The following is a 27,469-nucleotide window of genomic DNA, read 5'->3' on the forward strand; positions in this document are numbered from 1 at the left end:
TCATAAACACACATAAAGGCAGCCTATTCACAATCAAGCACAAGGTTCTATCGATGTGATAAAGCTTGAAAGTGTAAACACGCTTAAGTAGATGCGTTTTGTTATGCACCAGTACTGGCCAGTGCGCTGATACTTTTTTTTGGAAAAACAAAACGCAAAGAGTGAGCGGATGTATATAGTATAATTTATACACAAATTTTCAAAATGTTATCAAATAAATATTGTGTTTGATGTCACTGCAAACTTACTATATTAAATTAATAATATGAATATTATTTTAAACTTATAGATTTGCAATTTTTGAGACTCTTAGCAAATATCTCTCAGAATGAGTTCAATTTTGAGTTCCGCAGTGCATTGTTATGATGAACGTAGAATGGCGGACGTTGTCATTGTGGGATGGTTGTTCACATTTTTATTGATAAATACTTGCTATGGTAAGTTATACTAAGTTTATGTACATGGACATAATCTTCAACTCATATTACACAATACTTCAAAAGTTCATAAATCTACATTACTCACAGACCGCGTAAGAGATGATTGTTTTTTTCTACTCGTGTAGCCAGCTTTGTGTTTTTATATTTCAGTGTTTTTTATTATTGTAATTGCTACTAACTGGGTTTTCAGTTTACCTTTGACAATTTTGTAAAAAAATATGCTTATAAAAATGATGCGTGCACTTGTACTACTAAATGTTAATTCATGGAAGTGATTATGTATTTGGAATTTTGGATTCAAATTTACTACTCTTCAGGCGGTCTAGCATAAGTTGCGTTCTCGCGCGCGAGTCCATACTTAAAGTCGCGCTAGATGTATGGAGTCGCGCGCGAGAACGCAACTTATGCTAGACCGCCTGGACTAACATAGTAATAAAGACAAATAACATAAACAAATTATTGTTATTCATCTTACCAATTTCCCTATGAAGCCATATCTTAAGGATAAAGCTTAAGTTATGATAATGTTACAGGAGGACCTGGAGGCCTGGTGGACCCGGATGATGATTCCACGAGGAGCTTCGGATCCATGCAGGTTCTTGAGGATCCAAAGTTTGTGCAAAAGTCGACTGTTAACATTTTCAGGTATGTAAATGAAAATGAAAAATGAAAATGAAAATGAAAAATGATTTATTGGGTACACAACAGGTTTTAACTAGGATCGAAACAAGAACCTTCTTTTAAGTAAAAAGATACTTGTGCCAGAAGGCTCCGCTCTTCCATTAAGTACAAGGTTTACCAAAATTATCTTAAATTAAATTATCTTAAATCTTCTTATACTTATTATAAGGTAAGATAGGTACATTAGTTACTTTAGATTAGAAACTAAGTTTAATTTAATACATATTATATAATATTACCAAAGTGTTGATACTGTAAAGATTTTTGTTGGGGTTGGCCGGTTTAGCAGATGGCGCCAGCATAGCTTGCCCTGTCAATCCCTAGAACTGTGTCAAATTTTTGTTTTTTTAATGCCCTGGATGCCAGCCCTTTAAGCCAAATCTCATAGAAAAAGGGGCAAGCTATGATGGCGCCATCTCTGCAAACCTTTGACAGTTGCTAACCCCATTTGGGACACATTGAATTTAGATTTGTAAATTTATTTTTAAATACCTATTTCAATAAAATCTGGGCCGCTAGAGGTTACATATAAACAAAGAGGATATATAGGATAGAAGAGTACTTTCATAGTTAATTTTGTAACCACAGGAAATTCATTGCCATCTATCGACACACAAAAAAAACTAAAAATTAATATGGTTAAAAATACCATAAAATGTATTTATTTATATATATATATATATATATATATATATATATATATATATAAATGATTGCATTTATTATTTTTATATGATTTTAACCCATGTTCTTTCACTGATATGCGTTAAAATTGTTAAATTACAAACGAAACCGTCAGCGCCATCTAGTCGAGAATAGGCCAATGGTGGTAAAACGTAGTGGCGCCATCAGTTCGAGAATCAAATTTTCTTGATTTCCGAGACACGTTTTTTCCTTAGACTGTCTCCGTCTTATATAAATCTTTGATATAAAATATAAAGCTGCTCTATTTCATTTTAATTTTGTTTTAATTAATAGTCTGCTGTATTGTGTATTCTAGTATATTTTTCATTAAAATAATAACTATTTAAAAATCTGTTCTAGATTAAATGACAGCACAATATTTTTAATATAGGTCATTGTGCTAGTTTCCGTCCATGCTCTAGTTTTCATCCACTTGACGGATTAGCAATAATATATTTCATTTTAATTTGCGACTTGCGAAATATCATTTTTATGTAGATATATATATTGTTTAGACATTAAGGATTGCAAAGTCCAAATTTGTGCAGCAATGTCAAGTGGACGAAAAGTAGCGCAATGACTCTATTTATTTCTCATACTGCCGTTTTCATGGCTTGGCTTATTATAAAAATAAAAACATACTTTTTATTGTCACAATGCTGCGTAAAGGAAAAGGAATCATAAAAGGTGAGATTGAAATATTTGAGGAGACAACAACTTCAAGAGTCCCCGGCAAGCTCGGCCGAATTTCACCTTCCCATACAAACGGAGTTCCGTTCTCATTTTAAAACTACCTTTTGGATTGTAATGAAACTTTGCACATACAATGACATGAGGTATATCTAGGTCTGAAATTAGTTTATATAGCTCCAGTTTATAAAACAAACGAAATAGAGCAATAACAAGTTTTGTATGAAAAACGTAAATTCGCTGTATTTTTTAACTATGGCATCTGAAGCTACATAAACTAATCACAGACATACCTTATCCTATTGTAAGTACAAAGTTTAGCGTGGTTTAGCCGTAAAGCGAACAAGATATTATCAGTTTCAAATTTCAGATACAAATGCCACCAATGCGAGTCGCCATACTGCGACACGCCGCAGGAGTGCTCCGACGCGCTGTTCTGCTTCAAGTCGTCGGTGCGGGACTCGGACGGCGCGCTGCGGCACTCGCGGGGCTGCAGCGCGGGACACGACCACGCGCAGTTCACCTGCCACCACAGGCCTGATCAGAGGTATATATATATATGTCGGAGCCGGTAACTCGACGAAGACATCAGGGGACCAGGCATCGGCTCCATGATTTGGGCCATGGTTGAGTTGGGACGCGCGCCGTCCCGTAACCCTGCCGTGAGATTTCGTGTGTGCTTTAAGCACCTACATACTTGTACCACTTGACCCACGGATTCGTTTCCGTTTCTTGATAACTTCGTGGTGTAATAGCTTTGATTGACTTGGTGTGATTTCTTTGTGATTTGGAACTTAATTAGTTGTCAGCGTGATTCGGAATCTATACGTAGTTACTAGTGACAGCTGGTCGTCTTCGTCGAGTTACCGGCTCCGACATTATATATATATATATATATTGTTTTTTTAGGGTTCCGTACCCAAAGGATAAAAACGGGACCCTATTATTAAGACTCCGCTGTCCGTCTGTCACCAGGCTTGTAGCTCATCAACCGTGATAGCTAGACAGTTGAAATTTTCACAGGTGATGTATTTCTGTTGCCGCTATAACAACAAATACTAAAAAGTACGGAACCCTCGGTGCGCGAGTCCGACTCGCACTTGGCCGGTTTTTTTTTATTTGCATTAATTATTTTTATATGATTTTTACCCGAAAGTATTCTACTATTCGAGAGTAGGCGAAAGGTAGTGGTGCAATATGATCGAGAATCAATTTTTTTTGATTTTCGAGGCACGTTTTTTCCTTAGACTGTATCCATCAATTACGGAGTTATATCTATCTTTGGTACCTTATAAAAATGTTAACTTCCTTTCCAGTGTTCGCAAACGTCACGCGGGCCAGCTCAACGTAACCTGCTGTGCAGGCGACCTGTGCAACATCGGAGACTTCCCACTCCTCGCTCCGCAGGACACAGCGGTGGAACCTCTGCCCGACCACTCGTGGAAACTCTGGGCCGGGGTGCTGGCTGCTGTGTTGACTGTCACAGCAGCCATTGCCACTGTAGTCTTATTGAGAAGAAGTCACAGGCAAGTTGAGTTTCTTGTCCTTGTTAAAAAAAACTGGGCAGTTAAAAAAAAAATTGTGAAATTTGTACGGAACCCTTGGTAGGCAAGTCCGACTTGCACCTGGCCGGTTTTTAGCCAAAGGGTATAAACGGGAGCTTATTACTAAGACTCCACTGTACATCTGTCTGTTCGTCAGTCACCAGGCTGTATCTCATGAACCATGATAGCTAGACAGTTGAAATTATCACAGATGATGTATTTCTGTTGCCGCTATAACAAAAAATAAGGTACCTGGACGTAGCTGCAAGAAGGCCCGGTTCTTAATCTTGCTAACTTCCAGAATTTCATGCTTTTCTGTCAATGGGCCAAATTATGCGTCCATGTTCGCTAGTAACACTGACAAAACTGCAAGTTCATATTAAATAAATAAGTAAATAATAAATATTATAGGACATTCTTACACAGATTGACTAAGTCCCACGGTAAGCCCAAGGCTTGTGTTGTGGGTACTCAGACAACGATATATATAATACTTATACAAATACTTAAATACATAGAAAACACCCATGACTCGGGAACAAATCTGTGCTCACCACACAAATATATGCCCTTACCGGGATTCGAACCCAGGACCATCGGCTTCACAGGCAGGGTCACTACCCACTAGGCTAGACCGGTCGTTAAACATAGAAAAAAAAACGATGGGCCTTTTTTGATGCAGGTACCTTACTAAAAACATAGAGTAACTTATACTAGAGCGGTACTGTCATAGTAAATTTTGTAACCCCAGTAAATTCACTGCCATCTGTCGACACACTTTAAAACTAAAAATAAATATTTATAAAAATACGATAAAATGTATTTAAATATGGATAAATGATTTTTTTATTTGCATTAATAATTTTTATATGATTTTGACCCATGTTCTTTCACTGGTATGCGTTAAAATTGTTAAATAACAAACGAAACCGTCAACGCCATTTATACGACAGTAGGCCAAAGCTAGTAGCGCCCTCTGAACGAGAATCAAATTTTCTTGATTTTCGAGGCACGTTTTTTCCTTAGACTGTATCCATCTATTAAGGAGTTATATCTATCTTTGCTTAAGGTGGTTCGACTAGGTTACCCAAAGCTTAAACCCCGCTAGATGGCGTCACTTTCGCAAATTTTCAGGTTTTATTTTTTTGTGGAATAGTGTTGGTATCTGTATACTTAAAAGTATGTTTAGCGCACTCTTTACATAAATATTGAACTATTATAATAAACATTCAATACTTCATTAGTGTAAAAAACACTTTTAAAGTCGACAGAGTGTTTCTGTCATGCTATTTCCTACTATTACTCACACATGCAAACAGTGTTTCCGTGATTGCTTGTAGTAGACAATTTCATGCAGTGTAAGTATGCTGCAATGGCGTTGCGGTATGTTCGTGGAAATACGTGTAAGATGATTCGGGTTCGAGACTGGTACGTCAGGGGTACTTTTTTTTGTCCTTTTTGTGTTATCTTATGTTTCTTATACCTTTTATTCTTCGAATTCTTGTCCGATTCCGATATAACCGAAATATATTTCAGTGATATCGGAAACGGCTCTAACGATTTCGATGAAATTTGCTGTAAGGGGTTCGATCTAGCTAGGTCTTATCTCTGGAAAAACGAGCATTTTTGAGTTTTTACTTATGTTTTCTTTTTCTCCTAGATATTCAGTATTATTAATAAATTAGTTTATAACGTTTTATAAAAATATGTGACGTTTTGAACTAAAAGGTACCACATTGTCGGTTGTCGATTAGGTTGATTTCATTTTGAAGCTTTATGGAAATATGACAACAATAAGTAGGTACCCGTTTGGTTGAAAACGCCACATATATTGAAAACCTGACTTTCACAAATCTCACCTTTTTGGGTTCTTCCAACTCAGAAAGGATGGAGAATACTGACGATTCTTAGTAGAACTAGCCCAAGGAAGTCCAGGTTTGTAAGTGTTAGGTATCAGTTTTTTTTTAAAGCGCTAAATATAGTTCTACAAGTAAAGCAATCCCTTACTGCCCAGCCTCTATAGTATTTTTCAAACTGGAAGGGTACGATGATAGATTTCATCTCCATACAATTTATAACCTAATAATGCCAAATGTTGCAAAATTATATTGAATTGAGATCTATCATCGTACCCTTGCAGTTTGAAATAGTTATTTACGATACAAGTGCGGAAAAGAGAAAATTCGAAACGAGTGGCGACAGATTAAAACACGACCGCAGAGAGTGTTTTAAATCGACACGAGTTGCGAATTACCTATTCGCACGTGTATCGTACAACGTTTTACAGTACATATGGCCCTTTAAACTTTCGACATATGCATGAAAAGTGCTCTTTACGCACTAGGGCGAGACAGTTGCACCATATGTACTGTTAAATACTTTTTAGTACATATGGTGCTACATATACGTTACCGCCCTAGTGCGGTAATTAGTACAATACGTGCATATGTCGAAAATGTAAAGGGCCATAATTATGTACTGTAAAACGTTGTACAATACACGTGCGAAAAGGTAATTCGCAACTCGGGTCGATTAAAACACTTCCTTCGGTCGTGTTTCAATTTATCGCCACTCGTTGCCAATTTCCTACTTTTCGCACTTGTATCGTAATGTACTAATAATAAAGTAGTAATTGTAAAATAAAATTAAAACTTTTTTTATATATTTTTTTTGGATTCAAGTAGGTACAGTGAGTAACAACATTGCATGGCCTTCTAATTATAACTATTATAGAAAACGGGATATGTATCATGTTTATTTATATTATTTATTTCTCGATATTTTGGCCGGTCTTGCAAGACCAGTCGTTGTGGAGATCCCTGGGGAGGCCTATGTCCAGCAGTGGATGTCTTGTTGGTGTAGATGGATTCACACAACAAATGAAATAACATTTTTTCATATTTGTTATCCGTAGTTGTCCCTGTACCTGAAAGAAAAATAATATCATGATAGCACAAAATCTCTAATGTTATAGGAAGAAAGATGAAGCAACAATATGGATTCTAATAAAGTTATCATTTACTTACCTAGTAATAATTGTGTTTTTCATTCATAGACAAAATTCCATAATTTTCATCCCCAGGAAATGTTTTATTTTACTTTATTGCAGTGAGGATGTCCTGATTTTTTCTGGCTAATGAAGGAAAACATTTTATTTCCAAGAATGCCTCTTCATTTTGCACAATACCTAAAAAAACCTAGAGTTAGTGACACATTGACTATTCGGCAACCAAAACAGTAATAATTACATTATATAGGTATTGTTCACTGCTTATATTATATCTACCATTACGGAAGAAGTGAGAATTATTTTCTAAAAAGATCGGCACGAGAAAATTACAATGTACAATGAAGGAATGAAACTGTACCTACCTTACGAAACTTCACCATCATGAATTCCGAAAGTCTGAATTTTTCTGGATTTTCGCGGACCAGAACACCGATGATTTTTGTAACTTGATTTAGACGTTGCTACATATATTATTATACTCTTTGCGTTGCTATCATTTTCAATTTATACAAACAAATTGATGTCACAATAAACATGACCCTATGTGTCAGTGTCAACACTGTCAAATAAAAATGCACTAAACATGACGGCACTGCAAATCCTGCCAGGTCGGCCAGGCAACGTCGCCAACGTCATAGAGTGGCAACGCCGCACGCAACGTATTTGTACACGACATTTGTGACACACACATACGTAAAATTGATGAAAAAATTACGTTGATTTATGTATGATTTCTGTATGAAACAAAGTTTTTCTATTAATTTAGCGCAAACGAATATTCGAAAGTAGATAAATGAGCAAATATTTGTGTAGTAATAGTGTGTAGTGCCTTAATTAAAGCAGATTGAATTTTGTATGAAAATCGAACCACCTTAAATACATAGAAAACACCCATGACTCGGGAACAAATCTGTGCTCATCACACAAATATATGCCCTTACCGGGATTCGAACCTAGGACCATCGGCTTCACAGGCAGGGTCACTACCCACTAGGCTAGACCGGTCGTTAAACATAGGAAAAAAAAACGATGGGCCTTTTTTGATGCAGGTACCTTACTAAAAACATAGAGTAACTTATACTTAACTTATACAAAAAAATGTACGGATATTACCCATTTTTATACCCTACAAATTTTTTGCAGGGTACATTAGGTTTTAACTCACTTGAGGTGAGGCGAAATTACAGACTATGTACTTTAGCCAGTAGAATTTTACGTGGGGATTCTGACTGCCCCGAACTAGTAGCTCAGTTGCTGCGTCTATATACTCTATATGTTCCCTCACCGACTAGAGTTCTGTTTCGACCGCGTTGTCGCCATTTGTTAGCGCTGCCACCAGTACGAACTGTGTCCCGCCGTAAATCACCGCTTGTTCAAGCCTTGCACCTGCTAAACTCGCTCCTCGAATCAGCACCAAACTGTGATGTGTTTGCGAGTGGATGGTTGGACGTGTGTTATGAATGCTTGAGGTTCTGCGAGACGAGGAATGAACGGCCTTCTTCTGTTATATGTTAATTTAGATTTGTGTACTATGTGTATGAAATGTCTATTGGTTTCACAGTGCTTTGGATCACTGTTATGCTGTGAAATGTAATGAATAAAAAATAATAATAATAATAATAATACCTTGCACAAACAGATTACACACATCGACATAACCAGATAGCAAACATCATACACCAATACCTAGCTGTTAAGCACAAACTTATACCTGAAAACAATACACCCTACTACAAATATAACCCTAGCCCTATATTGGAGAATAATAGCCACAAAATGTATTTTGACCGTGCCATACTTACTGATAGAACTATACACTACAACCGTCCAGACATTTCCTTGACAGATAAAATGAACAAAATAACTTACCTTATTGATATTGCCGTCCCCAACACTCACAATCTACAGAAAACAATAACCGAAAAAATACATAAATATACCGACCTTAAAGACGAAATCACTAGGATCTGGAACCAAGAGAAAGTCTACATTGTCCCCATAGTCTTGTCAACGACCGGCGTCATCCCCAAACATCTCCACCATAGTCTGAAGCTCATTGATCTGAAACAAAACACCTACATGCAGCTGCAGAAAGCTGCGATACTAAAAATACATGCAGAATCGTTAGAAAGTTTTTGCAACAAGATGAAGCTAGAACCGAATAAGCTGAATAACCTATTTTTAACATGTATATCTTTGACTTTATGTCATCTACTTGGCTTAGGCCCGTAGCTAGCATTAACTACCAGCTTATGCTGAGATATAAAAACCCCTGAAAATAATAATAATAAAAAGTACGGAACCCTCGGTGGGCGAGTCCGTCTCGCACTTATCCGGTTTTTTTTTTAAATTATAATGGAGGATAACCAGGTCATATTTGATTGTATGTGTAATGGTACTGTTCCAGAGTGCGCGTGTCCCGCGCGGCGCTGCACAAGCTGGGGCCGGACTGCAACTATTTCTCCAGCAACGTGTACAGCCCACACCCACACCCACACCCACACCCACACCCACAGGTCACCAGCGCTTATTATGAAGGTAATCCTCTCATCATACTTAATTTAAACCATAGAGTAACTTATACTAGAGCGGTACTGTCATAGTAAATTTTGTAACCCCAGTAAATTCACTGCCATCTGTCGACACACTTTAAAACTAAAAATTAAGATTTATAAAAATACGATAGAATGTATTTAAATATAGAATAATGATTTTTTTTATTTGCATTAATTATTTTGATGATTTTGACCCATGTTCTTTCACTGGTATGCGTTTAAATTGTTAAATAACAAACGAAACCGTCAACGCCATCTATACGACTGTAGGCCAAAACTAGTAGCGCCCTCTGAACGAGAATCAAATTTTCTTGATTTTCGAGGCACGTTTTTTCCTTAGACTGTATCCATCTATTACGGAGTTATATCTATCTTTGATTTAAACCAATATACAGGATGGCTAAAAAATAAGTGCATTCCCGTTGCCAGGGAGGTTTTGGGATTATACTTAGCAACTTTTACTATGGGATGGGACCAACTCTGAAATCGCTAAAAAATTGTCTGTTTCATACATTTTTGCTCATCCATTTTCTATAGGAGGATAAATGTTTTTTCGTGCGATTTCGTGGTTGGTCCCATAGTAAAAATTGCTTAGTATAATCCGAAAACCTCCCTGGCGACGGGAATGCACTTATTTTTTAGCCACCCTGTATGTATATTTTTATATGTACCGCGTCGGTGGCAAACAAGCATACGGCCTGCCTGCTGGTAAGCGGTGCCGTAGCCTATGGATGCCTGCAACACGGAGATATTACATGCACGTTGCCGAACCTTTAAAAACCTGTACACTCCTTTTTAGGGTTCTGTACTTAAATGGTAAAAACGGGACCCTATTACTAAGACTCCGCTAATATGGAATTTGCGCCGTACAAATGCGTCTATTCTCGACGAACTTAACATTACAACGAGGCTTACCACTGTCATCTGAGCAGGACAGGGCCAGATAGCCTGGAGAGGCTCATAATTACTGGCCGCATGGCAAGGAAGCGTAGGGATGGACGTATGGCCACACGTTGGGCGGACAGAATAACATCAGTGACAATCGCCACACTGCAGGCTAGCATGCACTGGGCCCAAGACAGAGCGGCCTGGAGAGCACTGGTGAAGAGTGTCCACACTCGTCACGTCCCTCAGCCACGAGGTTACGACAAAGAAGAAGACTATGGAATTTATATGAAACACTAGCATGTGACGTCACGATCAAATTACCTACTCTTTATAGTTTTATACGAGTTTTAAAATTGTGTCTATACCCTATTTGCAAGCGTAGGTCAAAATACTGAATAGGCTGAGTGAATAGGCTGTTACTGAACCGGTGAGCTCCATCTTAGGCCCTGTCTTCACTTTCCATCAGGTGTGACTGGGCCAATCGCCGATCAGTTTATAATAAAAAAAAATACTAAGGGCCACTTGCACCATTCACTAACCCGGTGTTAACCGGTTAAACCTGAAGCTACCATGGTTACTAGTACTATTTGACACTGGGTTAACAGTTTAACCTCTTAACCCCGGGTTAGTGGAATGGTAATACATATTTCTACGCCGATAGAGGCAGAATATGACGCACTTATTGTAATTTGACCATCTTCAAAGATCGATATAACTCCGTAATAGATGGATACAGTCTAAGGAAAAAACGTGCCACGAAAATCAAGAAAATTTGATTCTCGTTCAGAGGGCGCTACTAGTTTTGGCCTACAGTCGTATAGATGGCGTTGACGGTTTAGTTTGTTATTTAACAATTTAAACGCATATCAGTGAAAGAACATGGGTCAAAATCATACAAATAATTAATACAAATAAAAAAATCATTTATCCATATTTAAATACATTTCATCGTATTTTTATAAATCTTCATTTTTAGTTTTAAAGTTTGTCGACAGATGGCAGTGAATTTACTGGGGTTACAAAATTTACTATGACAGTACCGCTCTAGTATAAGTTACTCTATGCCATCTTTGTGCCATATGGCATATTCTATGAAATAAACATTTGTATTTATATTTGTATGGTACAAGCATGTACAAGTGGCGTTAAGATGATTATTTTTCAGGTGTAGACGGGTCCCAGAATGGAGTAAGAGCGACACTAGCGGGTGACTCTACATTGCGGGAGTACCTGCAGGGCTCCATGAGCTCTGGTTCAGGCTCCGGCTTGCCCCTAATGGTCCAACGGACCCTCAGCAAGCAGGTGTCACTTCTGGAGTGTGTTGGGATGGTAAGGAAACCGTGCTCGTATTTTTTTTTTTTATATATTTATTTCACAACATATGATTACAGTACAAATTACATTAATGTCAATTTATAAGAATCTACATTGTGATCGTCAGAAATAAATTTAAATAATAGCAAAATAATCCAATATTAATTCAATTAATTATACATTATATGAAAAATTTCCCCTGAGAAGGACGTTTCGTATTTGTGACGTTTACAAGTAAAAGGTCTTTATACGAATAACCTGTCAGAGCGTCCTTATGGCGAGCGACGAAGTGGTACCTTTTGATTGATAATGACACATTTTATTATTATTTATAGTCATCTATGAGATGTGTGATGATTAATTTACCAAATCTTCACACCGAACTTGTTAGGGGTTCCGTACCCCAAGGGTAAAAACCTGCCTAAATATCGGCCTGTCAGTTAGAACAAAAATTTGACAGTTCCGAATAACTGACAGGGCGATGTCGTCCGGCGGACTGATAATCAGTAGGCCCCTTTAGCATAATGACTAATTTAATTTTTCCCAGGGCCGCTATGGCAAAGTGTGGCGCGGTCTGTGGTACGCCGACAGCGTGGCTGTCAAAATATTCTTCTCAAGAGACGAGGCTTCGTGGCAGAGGGAGACGGAGATATACAGCACTGTGCTGCTCCGACACACTAATATCCTGGCGTATATAGGGAGCGATATGACCAGCAGAAACAGTTGTACACAGGTATGTGGCCGTCAAGATATTCTTATAAGAACGTGGCAGAGGGAGACAGATATACAGCACTCTTCCTTCTTCTTCCTCGCGTTATACCGGCATTTTTGACGTAGGCACTAGTTTTTACGCAAGCGACTGCCATCTGACCTTCCAACCCAGAGGGGGAACTAAGCCTTGTTGGGATTAGTCCGGTTTCCTCACGATGTTTTCCTTCACCGAAAAGCGACTGGTAAATATTAAATGATGTTTCGTACATAAGTTCCGAAAAAATCATTGGTACGAGCCGGGATTTGAACCCGCGACCTCCGAATTGAAAGTCGCACGCTCTTACCGCTAGGCCACCAGCGCTTCACAGAGATATACAGCACTGTGCCGAATAAATGTTGAAGGTTGGAAAATACTTTGGTCCGGTTCGGTTGATTACTCACTGACTTATATATTTTCAGTTATGGCTGATAACACACTACCACCCTCTGGGATCACTTTACGAGCATCTACAGAGAAAAACGTTAACAAGGCATCAAATGATGCTGATATGTCTGTCCACTGTCAACGGGTTGCTGCATTTACACACAGACATACATGGGACACAGGTTTGTTTCTGTTTTAATTGTAATGTTAACAAAAATTATATATAATTATAACAAAGCAAAGTAATTATCATTATTTTTGCTCTAAATACAGGAAGATTTTTTTATTTTATTAAGTTATATATATAACTGCGCTCCAGAACTGGAGTTGTAGATGTAGGCGTCAAGACCGCTAAGGTTAAGTGGGACTGGGCGGGACATGTCTGTCGCATGCACCCGGAAACTTGGGCCAAAATGGTTGCTGAGTGGGCCCACGGAACACCATAGACGGTGCAGGCCGGTGTTCAGGCAGACCGAAAAGGAGATGGCCCGACTTGGACGCATTCTACCCCAAATGGTGGGAAAATACCGATGACAGGGTCGAGTGGAGAAAACGAGGGGAGGCCTTTGCCCAGCAGTGGGACACCAAAGTAGGCTAATAAAATAAAATAAAGTTATGTATTTGTATATGTATTGAAACGTTATGTTGTATTTAAAGAAATTATCTTACTTAGGTATTTCAAAGGTTTTTCTTTCAAGAGAACGTAGTGTTTCTTGCAGTGATTACAATAAAGAAAAAAACTGATTTCATTGAAATTCGTCTCTTTTGAATTTTAAATCTGGCATTCGAACTCATGAAATCTCAATAACTTGAAAACTTATCTCTTGCAACATTATTTATCCCCCTAAGGCCCAGCCATACTAATGAAAAATCCAAAATTTGCCACTGAAATTTGAACCTATTGAGCAGGGAATTGAGTTGATTATGATTAGTTTGAAAAATTAACGAAACAAAAGACATGCAACTATTCCTATTGGGTTTAAATTTCATCAAACTGAAGAAGTACTATAGGTATTAGGACCTTGGGCCTTAGGAGGTTATTGTAGTTTTTGTGTACCAATTATTCTAAAACTGGTCTAACTCTACTTAACTTTCCTTTTTATTCCTCAGGGCAAACCCGCCATAGCGCACCGCGACATCAAATCCAAGAACATTCTCGTGAAAGTGAACGGCGAGTGTTGCATCGCGGACTTCGGCCTCGCCGTCAGCGCCGCGCACGTGGCTCGGCAGGAGCCCAGCGCGAGGCAGGGCACCGTGCGGTACATGACTCCCGAGGCATTAGACCAGAGGTGAGAATACAACAACATCCAAGTGAGAGTGTACGGCGAGTGTTGCATCGCGGACTTCGGCCTCGCCGTCAGCGCCGCGCACGTGGCTCGGCAGGAGCCCAGCGCGAGGCAGGGCACCGTGCGGTACATGACTCCCGAGGCATTAGACCAGAGGTGAGAATACAACAACATCCAAGTGAGAGTGTACGGCGAGTGTTGCATCGCGGACTTCGGCCTCGCCGTCAGCGCCGCGCACGTGGCTCGGCAGGAGCCCAGCGCGAGGCAGGGCACCGTGCGGTACATGACTCCCGAGGCATTAGACCAGAGGTGAGAATACATCAACATCCAAGTGAGAGTGTACGGCGAGTGTTGCATCGCGGACTTCGGCCTCGCCGTCAGCGCCGCGCACGTGGCTCGGCAGGAGCCCAGCGCGAGGCAGGGCACCGTGCGGTACATGACTCCCGAGGCATTAGACCAGAGGTGAGAATACAACAACATCCAAGTGAGAGTGTACGGCGAGTGTTGCATCGCGAACTTCGGCCTCGCCGTCAGCGCCGCGCACGTGGCTCGGCAGGAGCCCAGCGCGAGGCAGGGCACCGTGCGGTACATGACTCCCGAGGCATTAGACCAGAGGTGAGAATACAACAACATCCAAGTGAGAGTGTACGGCGAGTGTTGCATCGCGGACTTCGGCCTCGCCGTCAGCGCCGCGCACGTGGCTCGGCAGGAGCCCAGCGCGAGGCAGGGCACCGTGCGGTACATGACTCCCGAGGCATTAGACCAGAGGTGAGAATACAACAACATCCAAGTGAGAGTGTACGGCGAGTGTTGCATCGCGGACTTCGGCCTCGCCGTCAGCGCCGCGCACGTGGCTCGGCAGGAGCCCAGCGCGAGGCAGGGCACCGTGCGGTACATGACTCCCGAGGCATTAGACCAGAGGTGAGAATACAACAACATCCAAGTGAGAGTGTACGGCGAGTGTTGCATCGCGGACTTCGGCCTCGCCGTCAGCGCCGCGCACGTGGCTCGGCAGGAGCCCAGCGCGAGGCAGGGCACCGTGCGGTACATGACTCCCGAGGCATTAGACCAGAGGTGAGAATACAACAACATCCAAGTGAGAGTGTACGGCGAGTGTTGCGTCGCGGACTTCGGCCTCGCCGTCAGCGCCGCGCACGTGGCTCGGCAGGAGCCCAGCGCGAGGCAGGGCACCGTGCGGTACATGACTCCCGAGGCATTAGACCAGAGGTGAGAATACAACAACATCCAAGTGAGAGTGTACGGCGAGTGTTGCATCGCGGACTTCGGCCTCGCCGTCAGCGCCGCGCACGTGGCTCGGCAGGAGCCCAGCGCGAGGCAGGGCACCGTGCGGTACATGACTCCCGAGGCATTAGACCAGAGGTGAGAATACAACAACATCCAAGTGAGAGTGTACGGCGAGTGTTGCATCGCGGACTTCGGCCTCGCCGTCAGCGCCGCGCACGTGGCTCGGCAGGAGCCCAGCGCGAGGCAGGGCACCGTGCGGTACATGACTCCCGAGGCATTAGACCAGAGGTGAGAATACAACAACATCCAAGTGAGAGTGTACGGCGAGTGTTGCATCGCGGACTTCGGCCTCGCCGTCAGCGCCGCGCACGTGGCTCGGCAGGAGCCCAGCGCGAGGCAGGGCACCGTGCGGTACATGACTCCCGAGGCATTAGACCAGAGGTGAGAATACAACAACATCCAAGTGAGAGTGTACGGCGAGTGTTGCATCGCGGACTTCGGCCTCGCCGTCAGCGCCGCGCACGTGGCTCGGCAGGAGCCCAGCGCGAGGCAGGGCACCGTGCGGTACATGACTCCCGAGGCATTAGACCAGAGGTGAGAATACAACAACATCCAAGTGAGAGTGTACGGCGAGTGTTGCATCGCGGACTTCGGCCTCGCCGTCAGCGCCGCGCACGTGGCTCGGCAGGAGCCCAGCGCGAGGCAGGGCACCGTGCGGTACATGACTCCCGAGGCATTAGACCAGAGGTGAGAATACAACAACATCCAAGTGAGAGTGTACGGCGAGTGTTGCATCGCGGACTTCGGCCTCGCCGTCAGCGCCGCGCACGTGGCTCGGCAGGAGCCCAGCGCGAGGCAGGGCACCGTGCGGTACATGACTCCCGAGGCATTAGACCAGAGGTGAGAATACAACAACATCCAAGTGAGAGTGTACGGCGAGTGTTGCATCGCGGACTTCGGCCTCGCCGTCAGCGCCGCGCACGTGGCTCGGCAGGAGCCCAGCGCGAGGCAGGGCACCGTGCGGTACATGACTCCCGAGGCATTAGACCAGAGGTGAGAATACAACAACATCCAAGTGAGAGTGTACGGCGAGTGTTGCATCGCGCACTTCGGCCTCGCCGTCAGCGCCGCGCACGTGGCTCGGCAGGAGCCCAGCGCGAGGCAGGGCACCGTGCGGTACATGACTCCCGAGGCATTAGACCAGAGGTGAGAATACAACAACATCCAAGTGAGAGTGTACGGCGAGTGTTGCATCGCGGACTTCGGCCTCGCCGTCAGCGCCGCGCACGTGGCTCGGCAGGAGCCCAGCGCGAGGCAGGGCACCGTGCGGTACATGACTCCCGAGGCATTAGACCAGAGGTGAGAATACAACAACATCCAAGTGAGAGTGTACGGCGAGTGTTGCATCGCGGACTTCGGCCTCGCCGTCAGCGCCGCGCACGTGGCTCGGCAGGAGCCCAGCGCGAGGCAGGGCACCGTGCGGTACATGACTCCCGAGGCATTAGACCAGAGGTGAGAATACAACAACATCCAAGTGAGAGTGTACGGCGAGTGTTGCATCGCGGACTTCGGCCTCGCCGTCAGCGCCGCGCACGTGGCTCGGCAGGAGCCCAGCGCGAGGCAGGGCACCGTGCGGTACATGACTCCCGAGGCATTAGACCAGAGGTGAGAATACAACAACATCCAAGTGAGAGTGTACGGCGAGTGTTGCATCGCGGACTTCGGCCTCGCCGTCAGCGCCGCGCACGTGGCTCGGCAGGAGCCCAGCGCGAGGCAGGGCACCGTGCGGTACATGACTCCCGAGGCATTAGACCAGAGGTGAGAATACAACAACATCCAAGTGAGAGTGTACGGCGAGTGTTGCATCGCGGACTTCGGCCTCGCCGTCAGCGCCGCGCACGTGGCTCGGCAGGAGCCCAGCGCGAGGCAGGGCACCGTGCGGTACATGACTCCCGAGGCATTAGACCAGAGGTGAGAATACAACAACATCCAAGTGAGAGTGTACGGCGAGTGTTGCATCGCGGACTTCGGCCTCGCCGTCAGCGCCGCGCACGTGGCTCGGCAGGAGCCCAGCGCGAGGCAGGGCACCGTGCGGTACATGACTCCCGAGGCATTAGACCAGAGGTGAGAATACAACAACATCCAAGTGAGAGTGTACGGCGAGTGTTGCATCGCGGACTTCGGCCTCGCCGTCAGCGCCGCGCACGTGGCTCGGCAGGAGCCCAGCGCGAGGCAGGGCACCGTGCGGTACATGACTCCCGAGGCATTAGACCAGAGGTGAGAATACAACAACATCCAAGTGAGAGTGTACGGCGAGTGTTGCATCGCGGACTTCGGCCTCGCCGTCAGCGCCGCGCACGTGGCTCGGCAGGAGCCCAGCGCGAGGCAGGGCACCGTGCGGTACATGAATCCCGAGGCATTAGACCAGAGGTGAGAATACAACAACATCCAAGTGAGAGTGTACGGCGAGTGTTGCATCGCGGACTTCGGCCTCGCCGTCAGTGCCGCGCACGTGGCTCGGCAGGAGCCCAGCGCGAGGCAGGGCACCGTGCGGTACATGACTCCCGAGGCATTAGACCAGAGGTGAGAATACAACAACATCCAAGTGAGAGTGTACGGCGAGTGTTGCATCGCGGACTTCGGCCTCGCCGTCAGCGCCGCGCACGTGGCTCGGCAGGAGCCCAGCGCGAGGCAGGGCACCGTGCGGTACATGACTCCCGAGGCATTAGACCAGAGGTGAGAATACAACAACATCCAAGTGAGAGTGTACGGCGAGTGTTGCATCGCGGACTTCGGCCTCGCCGTCAGCGCCGCGCACGTGGCTCGGCAGGAGCCCAGCGCGAGGCAGGGCACCGTGCGGTACATGACTCCCGAGGCATTAGACCAGAGGTGAGAATACAACAACATCCAAGTGAGAGTGTACGGCGAGTGTTGCATCGCGGACTTCGGCCTCGCCGTCAGCGCCGCGCACGTGGCTCGGCAGGAGCCCAGCGCGAGGCAGGGCACCGTGCGGTACATGACTCCCGAGGCATTAGACCAGAGGTGAGAATACAACAACATCCAAGTGAGAGTGTACGGCGAGTGTTGCATCGCGGACTTCGGCCTCGCCGTCAGCGCCGCGCACGTGGCTCGGCAGGAGCCCAGCGCGAGGCAGGGCACCGTGCGGTACATGACTCCCGAGGCATTAGACCAGAGGTGAGAATACAACAACATCCAAGTGAGAGTGTACGGCGAGTGTTGCATCGCGGACTTCGGCCTCGCCGTCAGCGCCGCGCACGTGGCTCGGCAGGAGCCCAACGCGAGGCAGGGCACCGTGCGGTACATGACTCCCGAGGCATTAGACCAGAGGTGAGAATACAACAACATCCAAGTGAGAGTGTACGGCGAGTGTTGCATCGCGGACTTCGGCCTCGCCGTCAGTGCCGCGCACGTGGCTCGGCAGGAGCCCAGCGCGAGGCAGGGCACCGTGCGGTACATGACTCCCGAGGCATTAGACCAGAGGTGAGAATACAACAACATCCAAGTGAGAGTGTACGGCGAGTGTTGCATCGCGGACTTCGGCCTCGCCGTCAGCGCCGCGCACGTGGCTCGGCAGGAGCCCAGCGCGAGGCAGGGCACCGTGCGGTACATGACTCCCGAGGCATTAGACCAGAGGTGAGAATACAACAACATCCAAGTGAGAGTGTACGGCGAGTGTTGCATCGCGGACTTCGGCCTCGCCGTCAGCGCCGCGCACGTGGCTCGGCAGGAGCCCAGCGCGAGGCAGGGCACCGTGCGGTACATGACTCCCGAGGCATTAGACCAGAGGTGAGAATACAACAACATCCAAGTGAGAGTGTACGGCGAGTGTTGCATCGCGGACTTCGGCCTCGCCGTCAGCGCCGCGCACGTGGCTCGGCAGGAGCCCAGCGCGAGGCAGGGCACCGTGCGGTACATGACTCCCGAGGCATTAGACCAGAGGTGAGAATACAACAACATCCAAGTGAGAGTGTACGGCGAGTGTTGCATCGCGGACTTCGGCCTCGCCGTCAGCGCCGCGCACGTGGCTCGGCAGGAGCCCAGCGCGAGGCAGGGCACCGTGCGGTACATGACTCCCGAGGCATTAGACCAGAGGTGAGAATACAACAACATCCAAGTGAGAGTGTACGGCGAGTGTTGCATCGCGGACTTCGGCCTCGCCGTCAGCGCCGCGCACGTGGCTCGGCAGGAGCCCAGCGCGAGGCAGGGCACCGTGCGGTACATGACTCCCGAGGCATTAGACCAGAGGTGAGAATACAACAACATCCAAGTGAGAGTGTACGGCGAGTGTTGCATCGCGGACTTCGGCCTCGCCGTCAGCGCCGCGCACGTGGCTCGGCAGGAGCCCAGCGCGAGGCAGGGCACCGTGCGGTACATGACTCCCGAGGCATTAGACCAGAGGTGAGAATACAACAACATCCAAGTGAGAGTGTACGGCGAGTGTTGCATCGCGGACTTCGGCCTCGCCGTCAGCTGTTGAAGGGCTGGCGTCCAGGCCGTAAATTAATAATTGCAAAGTATCTTTATCGATGTTACTTGTACATTATTTTCTCTGTAACCGTATCTTTTGTTTCAGCATGAACCTCCAATGCTTCGAATCCTACCGCAAATGCGATATATACGCGCTCGCCCTTGTTCTATGGGAAGTCTGTCGCAGAGTCAGTCCGGCGAGAGAGGCCAGAGTACCGTTCTATGAGCATGCACCGAGCGATCCATCGGTTGAGCTCATGAGGAAGATCGTCTGTGTAGACGGGGCAAGGCCGGAGCTTCCTGAAACTTTTACACACCCGGTAAGTACGATCAATGTACTTGAAAAGCTTTTAAAGAGGCGGCAACGCGCTTGTGACACTATTGGACCGGCAAACATCTATAGGCTACTTTATCTTCTTACCAAAACTTGTTTTTGTGCTTGTTTATCACTAATATAAAACTAGCTAGTGAAATCCTAAGTACCAGGAGTGTATAAGTAAGTAGGATTAGTCCCTAAGAAAGCTGTGAGGCCAGAGTACTATTCTATGAGCATGCACAGAGTGATCCATTGGTATAGCTCATGAGGATGATTGTCTGTGTAGACGGGGCAAGGCCAGATCTTCCTGACACCTTTACACACCCGGTAAATAATAAATGTTATAGGGACATTATTACACAAATTGACTAAGTCCCACGGTAAGCTCAATAAGGCTTGTGATGTGGGTACTCAGACAACGATATATATAATACAAATAGTTAAATACATAGAAAAAATCCATGACTCAGGAACATATATCTGTGCTCATCGCACAAATAAATGCCCTTACCGGGATTCGAACCCAGGACCATCGGCTTCATAGGCAGGGTCACTACCCACTAGGCCAGACCGGTCGTAGATAAAACAGCAATGCGCTTAGAATGATAAAAATCCACAGATTATAAATGATTCCAACTTCCAACCAGTAGCGGATTTCTGCAAAATCGATCCACGCGTTTCGTCTCTAGTTTGCCACGAAGAATCAAATATATAGGGTGATAAGCACGCACTTACCCTCCTTTAATCGCGCTGTCGGATTAAAACAAACAACTTAATTATATTATTGTCCTCAGACGATGGCGGGCATGGCACGCCTTATGCGCGAATGTTGGCACGCCAACGCCTCCGTGCGTCTCCCGGCGCTGCGTATCAAGAAGACCCTCCTTAAACTAGCTGCCAACGACAACTCCATACACCTGGACGAGGACAGCGAGGTGTTCGTGTGAAGCGAGGCAGGTAGACCTCATGATAATAATAGTAAAGTTACATTAAGAGTCGAGAATCGAGGTAAACTATAAAATCATATAGATAGCGTCAGTTAGAAAGGTCATGCTAAGAAATAAAAGGGAAATAATAATGAGCTGTATAATATATTGAGCTTAATCGTCGTTGAATTTGAATATGACGATATTTAGAGGTCTTAATCGACGAAATAAACTTGCAACGCCATCTAGTGAGATCTCTGAGAACTATAATGTGCCGGTGCGTCTACCAGCGTCACGTATCAAGCAAGACCCTCCTTAAACTAGCTGCCAACGACAACTCCATACACCTGTAGGCCGAGCACATGATTGGCGCGACAGTATCTCGCCGCGAGATAAACTACCCGTCTTTTACTAATTGTATGAATTAAAGAGGGACGGGTAGTCTATGTCGCGGCGAGATATTCTCGCGCCAATCATGTGCTAGCCCGGCTGGCGGTCTAGCATAAGTTGCGTTCTCGCGCGCGAGTCCATACTTGAAGTCGCGCTAGATGTATGGAGTCGCGCGCGAGAACGCAACTTATGCTAGACCGCCTGGACGAGGACAGCGAAGTCTTCGTGTGAAGCGAGGCAGGTAGGCCTTATGATAATAATAGTAAAGTTACATAGAGACGAGAATCGAGGCAAATTGTACACACGTGTATAGTGCTAATTTAACACGAATTTAATTTAATAGCGTCAGTTAGAAAGGTCTTATGTTAAGAAATAAAAAGGCCATATAATGAGCTGTATGTTATGGTCAGCTTTATCATCGTTGAATTTAAAGATATGCGAGATTTTAAAGGTCTTAAGCGACGAAATAAACTTGCAACGCCATCTAGTGAGATCTCCGGGAACCGGAATGTCTCCGTGCGATTGCCAGCACTGCGTATCAAGAAAAGTCTCAAGCTAGCTGCGAGACGCGAAAAATCGAAGCTTCATTATCTGCCTCCCTAACTCCCTATTCTTGCATATTCGAACGATAGAGAGGCAGATAACGAAATTTCGATTTTCGTGTTTCGCTGTAGGCCCTCTGGACGAGGACAGCGAGGTCTTCGTGTGAAGCGAGGCAGGTATACCTTATGATAATAGCTATAGTTCGATTTAGAGGCAACGCAGACACATTAGAATCGGGGACCAATAAAAATAGGTCCGGCCCCGGCCCGGTCTAGCGTGAGTCATCCTTAAAGCACATTCATCTTGCGGCCCGGGACTACAAGCCAAAACCGTCTTTATGGCCCTCATAATAAAAAGGTTTAATAAGACTCGGTTTTTTTACACTAATGTTTTAGCGCTTTAACTACAACATAAGCTATTTTTTATTATTTTTGTAAATTCGTAAGTACGTTAAAAATACATAAAATTATACATAAACTTGTTAAAATTTAACACATTATAGTTTTTTTTAAATAAGTGCCTAATAGTGCCTGATAGCAAAACTGACACTTGAAACTGTTATAATTTCGTTTGCTATACAATGTATTTTTTATATGAAAAAAAGCTTTACTTAATAATTGTTACTTGGGGGTTTTCAGAAAAAGGTACCGTTTACTTTTTTTCGAAAAACCATCAACTTTTGAGTTATTTAGACTCAGAATCACGAGTACTATTGAATGAGACACAGAAAAAAAAGTGTCCCCAGTTTTTCATACTAATTTTGTGTGTCAGTTTTGTAACGGTCCGTACATGGTACCTTTACAAAACTGTCATTTTATTGGGATATATATTTTTTTCTTTTCAAATCCTCGTGATTCTGAGTAAAAATAACCCAAAAGTTGATGGATTTTCAAATAAAAAGTATGGTACACTTTTAAGTGTAATTGCCTATTTACTAAAAATGCTTCCTATGTATGTATATACAATTTACTCTTAATTTTAGTTCTTAATCTATAGTTGCTATGCAATATATAGTTTGGCCAGGGATTCTCATTTCAAACAGACAGAGAGAATCATACTGTCTTTAGTTACGCTAATACTATTACTACCTAAAAGAAAGAGATGAGTATAGTTTGTTATTGTTCTTATTTACTGACAAATTGGGTTTGCCACACTATATATGAGCGGCCAAGACATTGAACTCTAAGACCTAGATAATAGAGGTATTTTCATATATTTATGAATACCCTGTCCGTACAGATATATCTGATAGCAACTGTACATTTAGCTGCTTTCGACGCCATATATCTAATCATATATTTAATAAGGGGGTCCCTTTGTTTGACATAATTATTGAAAGTCATAATGTAATGATTGTCATATTATCATTAGTTCTGAAACCGTTAACTTTTCAGGATTTTCCTCAGGTTATCCTATAGATAGGTTAGGTTAGGTTTGTTTTATGGCAATCCTGAAAATTTGCGCGTTTCTGAGAAAAAAACAAATTATGACTAACGAAAATGTGGACAAACAATACATTATGACTTAAAACTATATGGGAAACAATAGAAACCCATATAATAAGTTTTATTTTTTAAGTTTTAGTTACTCAATTATTCACTCAATTTCTCCATATTATATGCGGATGTGTATCACACGCCAACATCTTTGTTTTAACCTAATCATTTCTAATGCCGAGTATCATGATATATTGTGAATACGCATCTACGAAGCATTGTTTTGCTACATACCGGGAAAACTATACTAAAGTCTACAACGTAGCGCTGCCAGCGTAGCTTAGCAGTGAAGTTAATATATATTACCGAATCTGGAATGGTAATTTAGTAGTTTAAGAAATATATGAATTAAGTACAGAATATAAAAATAATAGTGTTCAATAGAATTGGTCAAAAATGTAAATAAATGTAATACTCGCAATACAAATACGTAATTAATCAAAATCTATCGTAAAATAAGCTTAAAATAGTTTTTTTAACGATACAAGTGCGGAAAAGAGGAAATTCGAAACGAGTGGTGATAAATTAAAACACAACCGCAGGGAGTGTTTTTAATCGACACGAGTTGCGAATTACCTATTCGCACGTGTATCGTACAACGTTTTACAGTACATATGGCCCTTTAAACTTTCGACATATGCACGAAAAGTGCTCTTTACGCACTAGTGCGAGAAAGTAGCACCATATGTACTGTAAAAATCTTTTTAATACAGTTGCTCAAAAAGTGGTACTTTTTGTGGCTGCGTAGCGTGCGAGAAGCTCAATTTCTCGAACTAGTGCTTTTTACTTTTTAGTTCCAAACTATACTTTCGAAACGCAGTTAAAATTGAATTTAGCGCGGAGCAGGTACCAGGGCCTCATGAGTTACTCCTCGGTGTCGTTGAGCAACCCGCGCCGGGCCCGCGGCGGCCGCGGCCGGGGCGCGCACGAGTATGAAGGTATCGCGGGCTGCGGCAGCTCAAGTATCGCGGGCTGTATAGGTACTTTTGGTTTTGGTTTGGTTTGGTGGTATGATTCTACTAATGATATATTAATTTATTATTTTTTCGCAATTGTATTAAAAAACGTCGTTTACAACACGTGTGAAATGTCTTTTTACCACTCGTACCGAGTCTTGCCACTCGCTTTCAGCTCGTGGCAAGATACCTCGGTACTAGTGGTAAAAAGACATTCTTTTCACACTAGTTGTAAAATGTACTATTTTAGTACAATGACAATCATAGATCAAGAATATTGTAAGACCTATAAAACTGTATTATATCGTAGCGGCAATTTTGACAGCTAAAAAGATGGCGTTGTACTTGGCTTTAAAATTTGCGACTAATATTTTACACTTCTTAGTATTTTCTTTATATTTTTGACCACTTCTGTTAATCTCTCTAACTTAGTATAAGTATAATATGTGTCTTTATACTGCCTTACTGGCAACATGTCAAGATATTTGACAGAATATGTCGGTCATGACGCTCATGACTGTCATGTCAATTACTGGCAAAATGTCAACATTATGGATGGTATAGAAAGGATGCCAATCTCTTATGGCAGAATTGTTGCAAAAGTGACCACTTTCAGCTTTAAATAGTAGTTCCTAATCTCTCCGGTGGCGCTAGTTAGGCTCTGGGATATGAGTATAACATGAACCATATAAGGCAACAAATAACTCGACCAAATTAAGTAGGTTGTTTTTGGTAGTATTTCGGTGTATGGTGGCGCCGCCTAATTACTGTTTTTGATGGACACTTTTCATACAAAGAGATTTGGCTCCTTTATATAGTCTCCATGGTCAACATTTTTATAAGATGTCACCCATGACTGACATATTTACTGTATGTGAACTGACATGTCACATGTCAGTCATAATTGACATGTCAATGCCGAGTATACTTAATAAAAAAAAGTGCCGAATAGTATTTGTAATTATTTTATAAGATGTATAAATGTAATAAATATAGAATATACATATAGTTTTAGGTTTTAGAAGTTAGTACTAACAAAATCTTAGTTTAACAATTTGCGTATACAATTTTGCACGTCATCTATTCACTCATTTGACTGACAAAAAGTAAAATAGTTATTAAGTGGAAAGTATATTACTTTACAGTACATATGGTGCTACTTTCTCGCACTAGTGCGTAAAAGAGCACTTTTCGTGCATATGTCGAAAGTTTAAAGGGCAATATGTACTGTAAAACGTTGTACGATACAAGTGCGGAAAAGAGGAAATTCGAAACGAGTGGCGATAAATTAAAACACGACCGCAGGAAGTGTTTTAAATCGACACGAGTTGAGAATTAAATAACTATACTAACCATAGGCGCTCCATTTGGTTATATCCTCCAAGCATAACGGTCTTAATGTAGGTACAAAATAAAATTGTTCTGCATATTACACCTTTTCTTTCGTGCGAATATTAAATGAAGAACTTATAATTAAAAGACTAAATTAACTAATTTATTACAGTCTTTATGGGCAAATAACTCTTTTATTGAGTAAAATACTCTATGAGTAAGCCATTGACAGGCTGATAAATATCTTAAAAAGTTGCTAAAATTAGAATAAAGTTGATATGCGTCAATGTTGGGTATGATGGTTTCAAAAGTTGCTAAATTTGGCAATTAATTTTATATCGGTAACACAACTTTAGCAGCTTTCGTAAGTATAGTTATGTATTTCGTTGCCATACTGTAATGTTCTAGTTATTAATGTGCATTTTATTTCACGGTGACGTTTTATAGGTTTAATAATATTAGGTACGATTGTATATGTTAAATAATTGTGGTATTTTCTATAAAAAGGGACCTTATTGTCGATGGCGCTTACGCCATTATAAACGATGCTCCGATATAAATACAATGCCGCGCGACGCTGTGTGGCGTAAGCGCCATCGACAATAAGGTCCGTTTTCATAGAAAATGCCTCAATTATAACAAGTATGATACTTTGTGACATAAGCTTTTTGACGTCGTCTTTTATAAGCAGTTAAATTAAATATCGTCTACAATACTAGAACACATTATGTACGATTCCCACCGACCGGGTGGAGTCGGGCCGCGTCGGAGCGCATTTTCTATGTGCCTATAGGTTATATATGGCAGAAGCGAAGGAGTCCGTCCGGAACAGTCCGCATCCGCGAGGTGCCGACCAGCTTATCGTACAAATGTGATATGCGCGCCGACTCCGCCCGTTTGGTGGGAATCGTACTTTATAAAACAATTTTTTTTATAAGATAATATTTTACTTATCTGATTGAGTTGCAGTCGTGTAAAGTGCAAAATGTCATGAACAGCATGATCTTCTTCAGCTGGCAACATTGCGGCTACAATATTTTCCACTACTTCATTTTGTCTGCTAGAACTGTAAAGTTAAATACTTAATTTTCTATGTGCCTTAACTTTCATTATTTGTGCCATTCTCAATCAAAATAGGTACTTATTGTCGGTTGTCAAAAGGCGCTATTTCCATATAGCATTAATTTGAAATCGACCTTATCGACAAGCGACAATGTGGTACCTTTTGGTTGAAAACGTCACATTTGGTCATAAATATACGTATGTAAATTCAATTTCTGTAAGTTTTGTAGTCATACTTGTTATGGCCATTTTTTGCCCGGATGCTGCACTTCATGATAAAAGCAAGCCGCTTTGCACAGTGCTAGTAGGGATCAAACTGAGTGATTTGACCCGCAGCAGCGCAAATTTCACCCCTTAGGAACAGAGATGGCGCCACTTCTTTAAAAAATATTTCAAAAAATTCTACAAGCTAAACCAATGAACCGATTTAAATGTTTTATATCTCAAATGAAAGCTCATTATATACATTACTTTTAAAAACATACTCA

At 43.3% G+C, this 27,469-nt stretch overlaps 1 protein-coding gene across 1 annotated transcript; it reads left to right on the forward strand.

Moving 5' to 3' along the window:
- The first annotated feature begins 267 nt into the window (after positions 1-267).
- On the forward strand, positions 268-21,598 carry LOC134750829 (activin receptor type-1). Its single transcript, XM_063686061.1, has 12 exons — positions 268-437; positions 974-1,085; positions 2,475-2,492; positions 2,866-3,042; positions 3,812-4,021; positions 9,457-9,587; positions 11,658-11,821; positions 12,354-12,539; positions 12,977-13,123; positions 14,052-14,230; positions 20,067-20,280; positions 21,071-21,598. The coding sequence occupies exons 1-12, from the start codon at positions 329-331 to the stop codon at positions 21,221-21,223; spliced, it is 1,800 nt and encodes a 599-aa protein (XP_063542131.1). The 5' UTR covers positions 268-328; the 3' UTR covers positions 21,224-21,598.
- The last annotated feature ends 5,871 nt before the right edge of the window (positions 21,599-27,469 follow it).

The sequence above is a fragment of the Cydia strobilella genome, chromosome 21 (genome assembly GCF_947568885.1).
Source record: "Cydia strobilella chromosome 21, ilCydStro3.1, whole genome shotgun sequence".
NCBI classification, from domain to species: domain Eukaryota; kingdom Metazoa; phylum Arthropoda; class Insecta; order Lepidoptera; family Tortricidae; genus Cydia; species Cydia strobilella.

What these genes read in the sequence shown, in the direction of transcription:
- LOC134750829 (XM_063686061.1), top strand. Translation starts at nt 329, where the DNA reads ATGAGTTCAATTTTGAGTTCCGCAGTGCATTGTTATGATGAACGTAGA. An exon ending in TTATTGAGAAGAAGTCACAG is followed by an intron (nt 4,022 to 9,456) that starts GCAAGTTGAGTT and finishes GTACTGTTCCAG; the next exon opens with AGTGCGCGTGTCCCGCGCGG. An exon ending in CCCGAGGCATTAGACCAGAG is followed by an intron (nt 14,231 to 20,066) that starts GTGAGAATACAA and finishes CTTTTGTTTCAG; the next exon opens with CATGAACCTCCAATGCTTCG.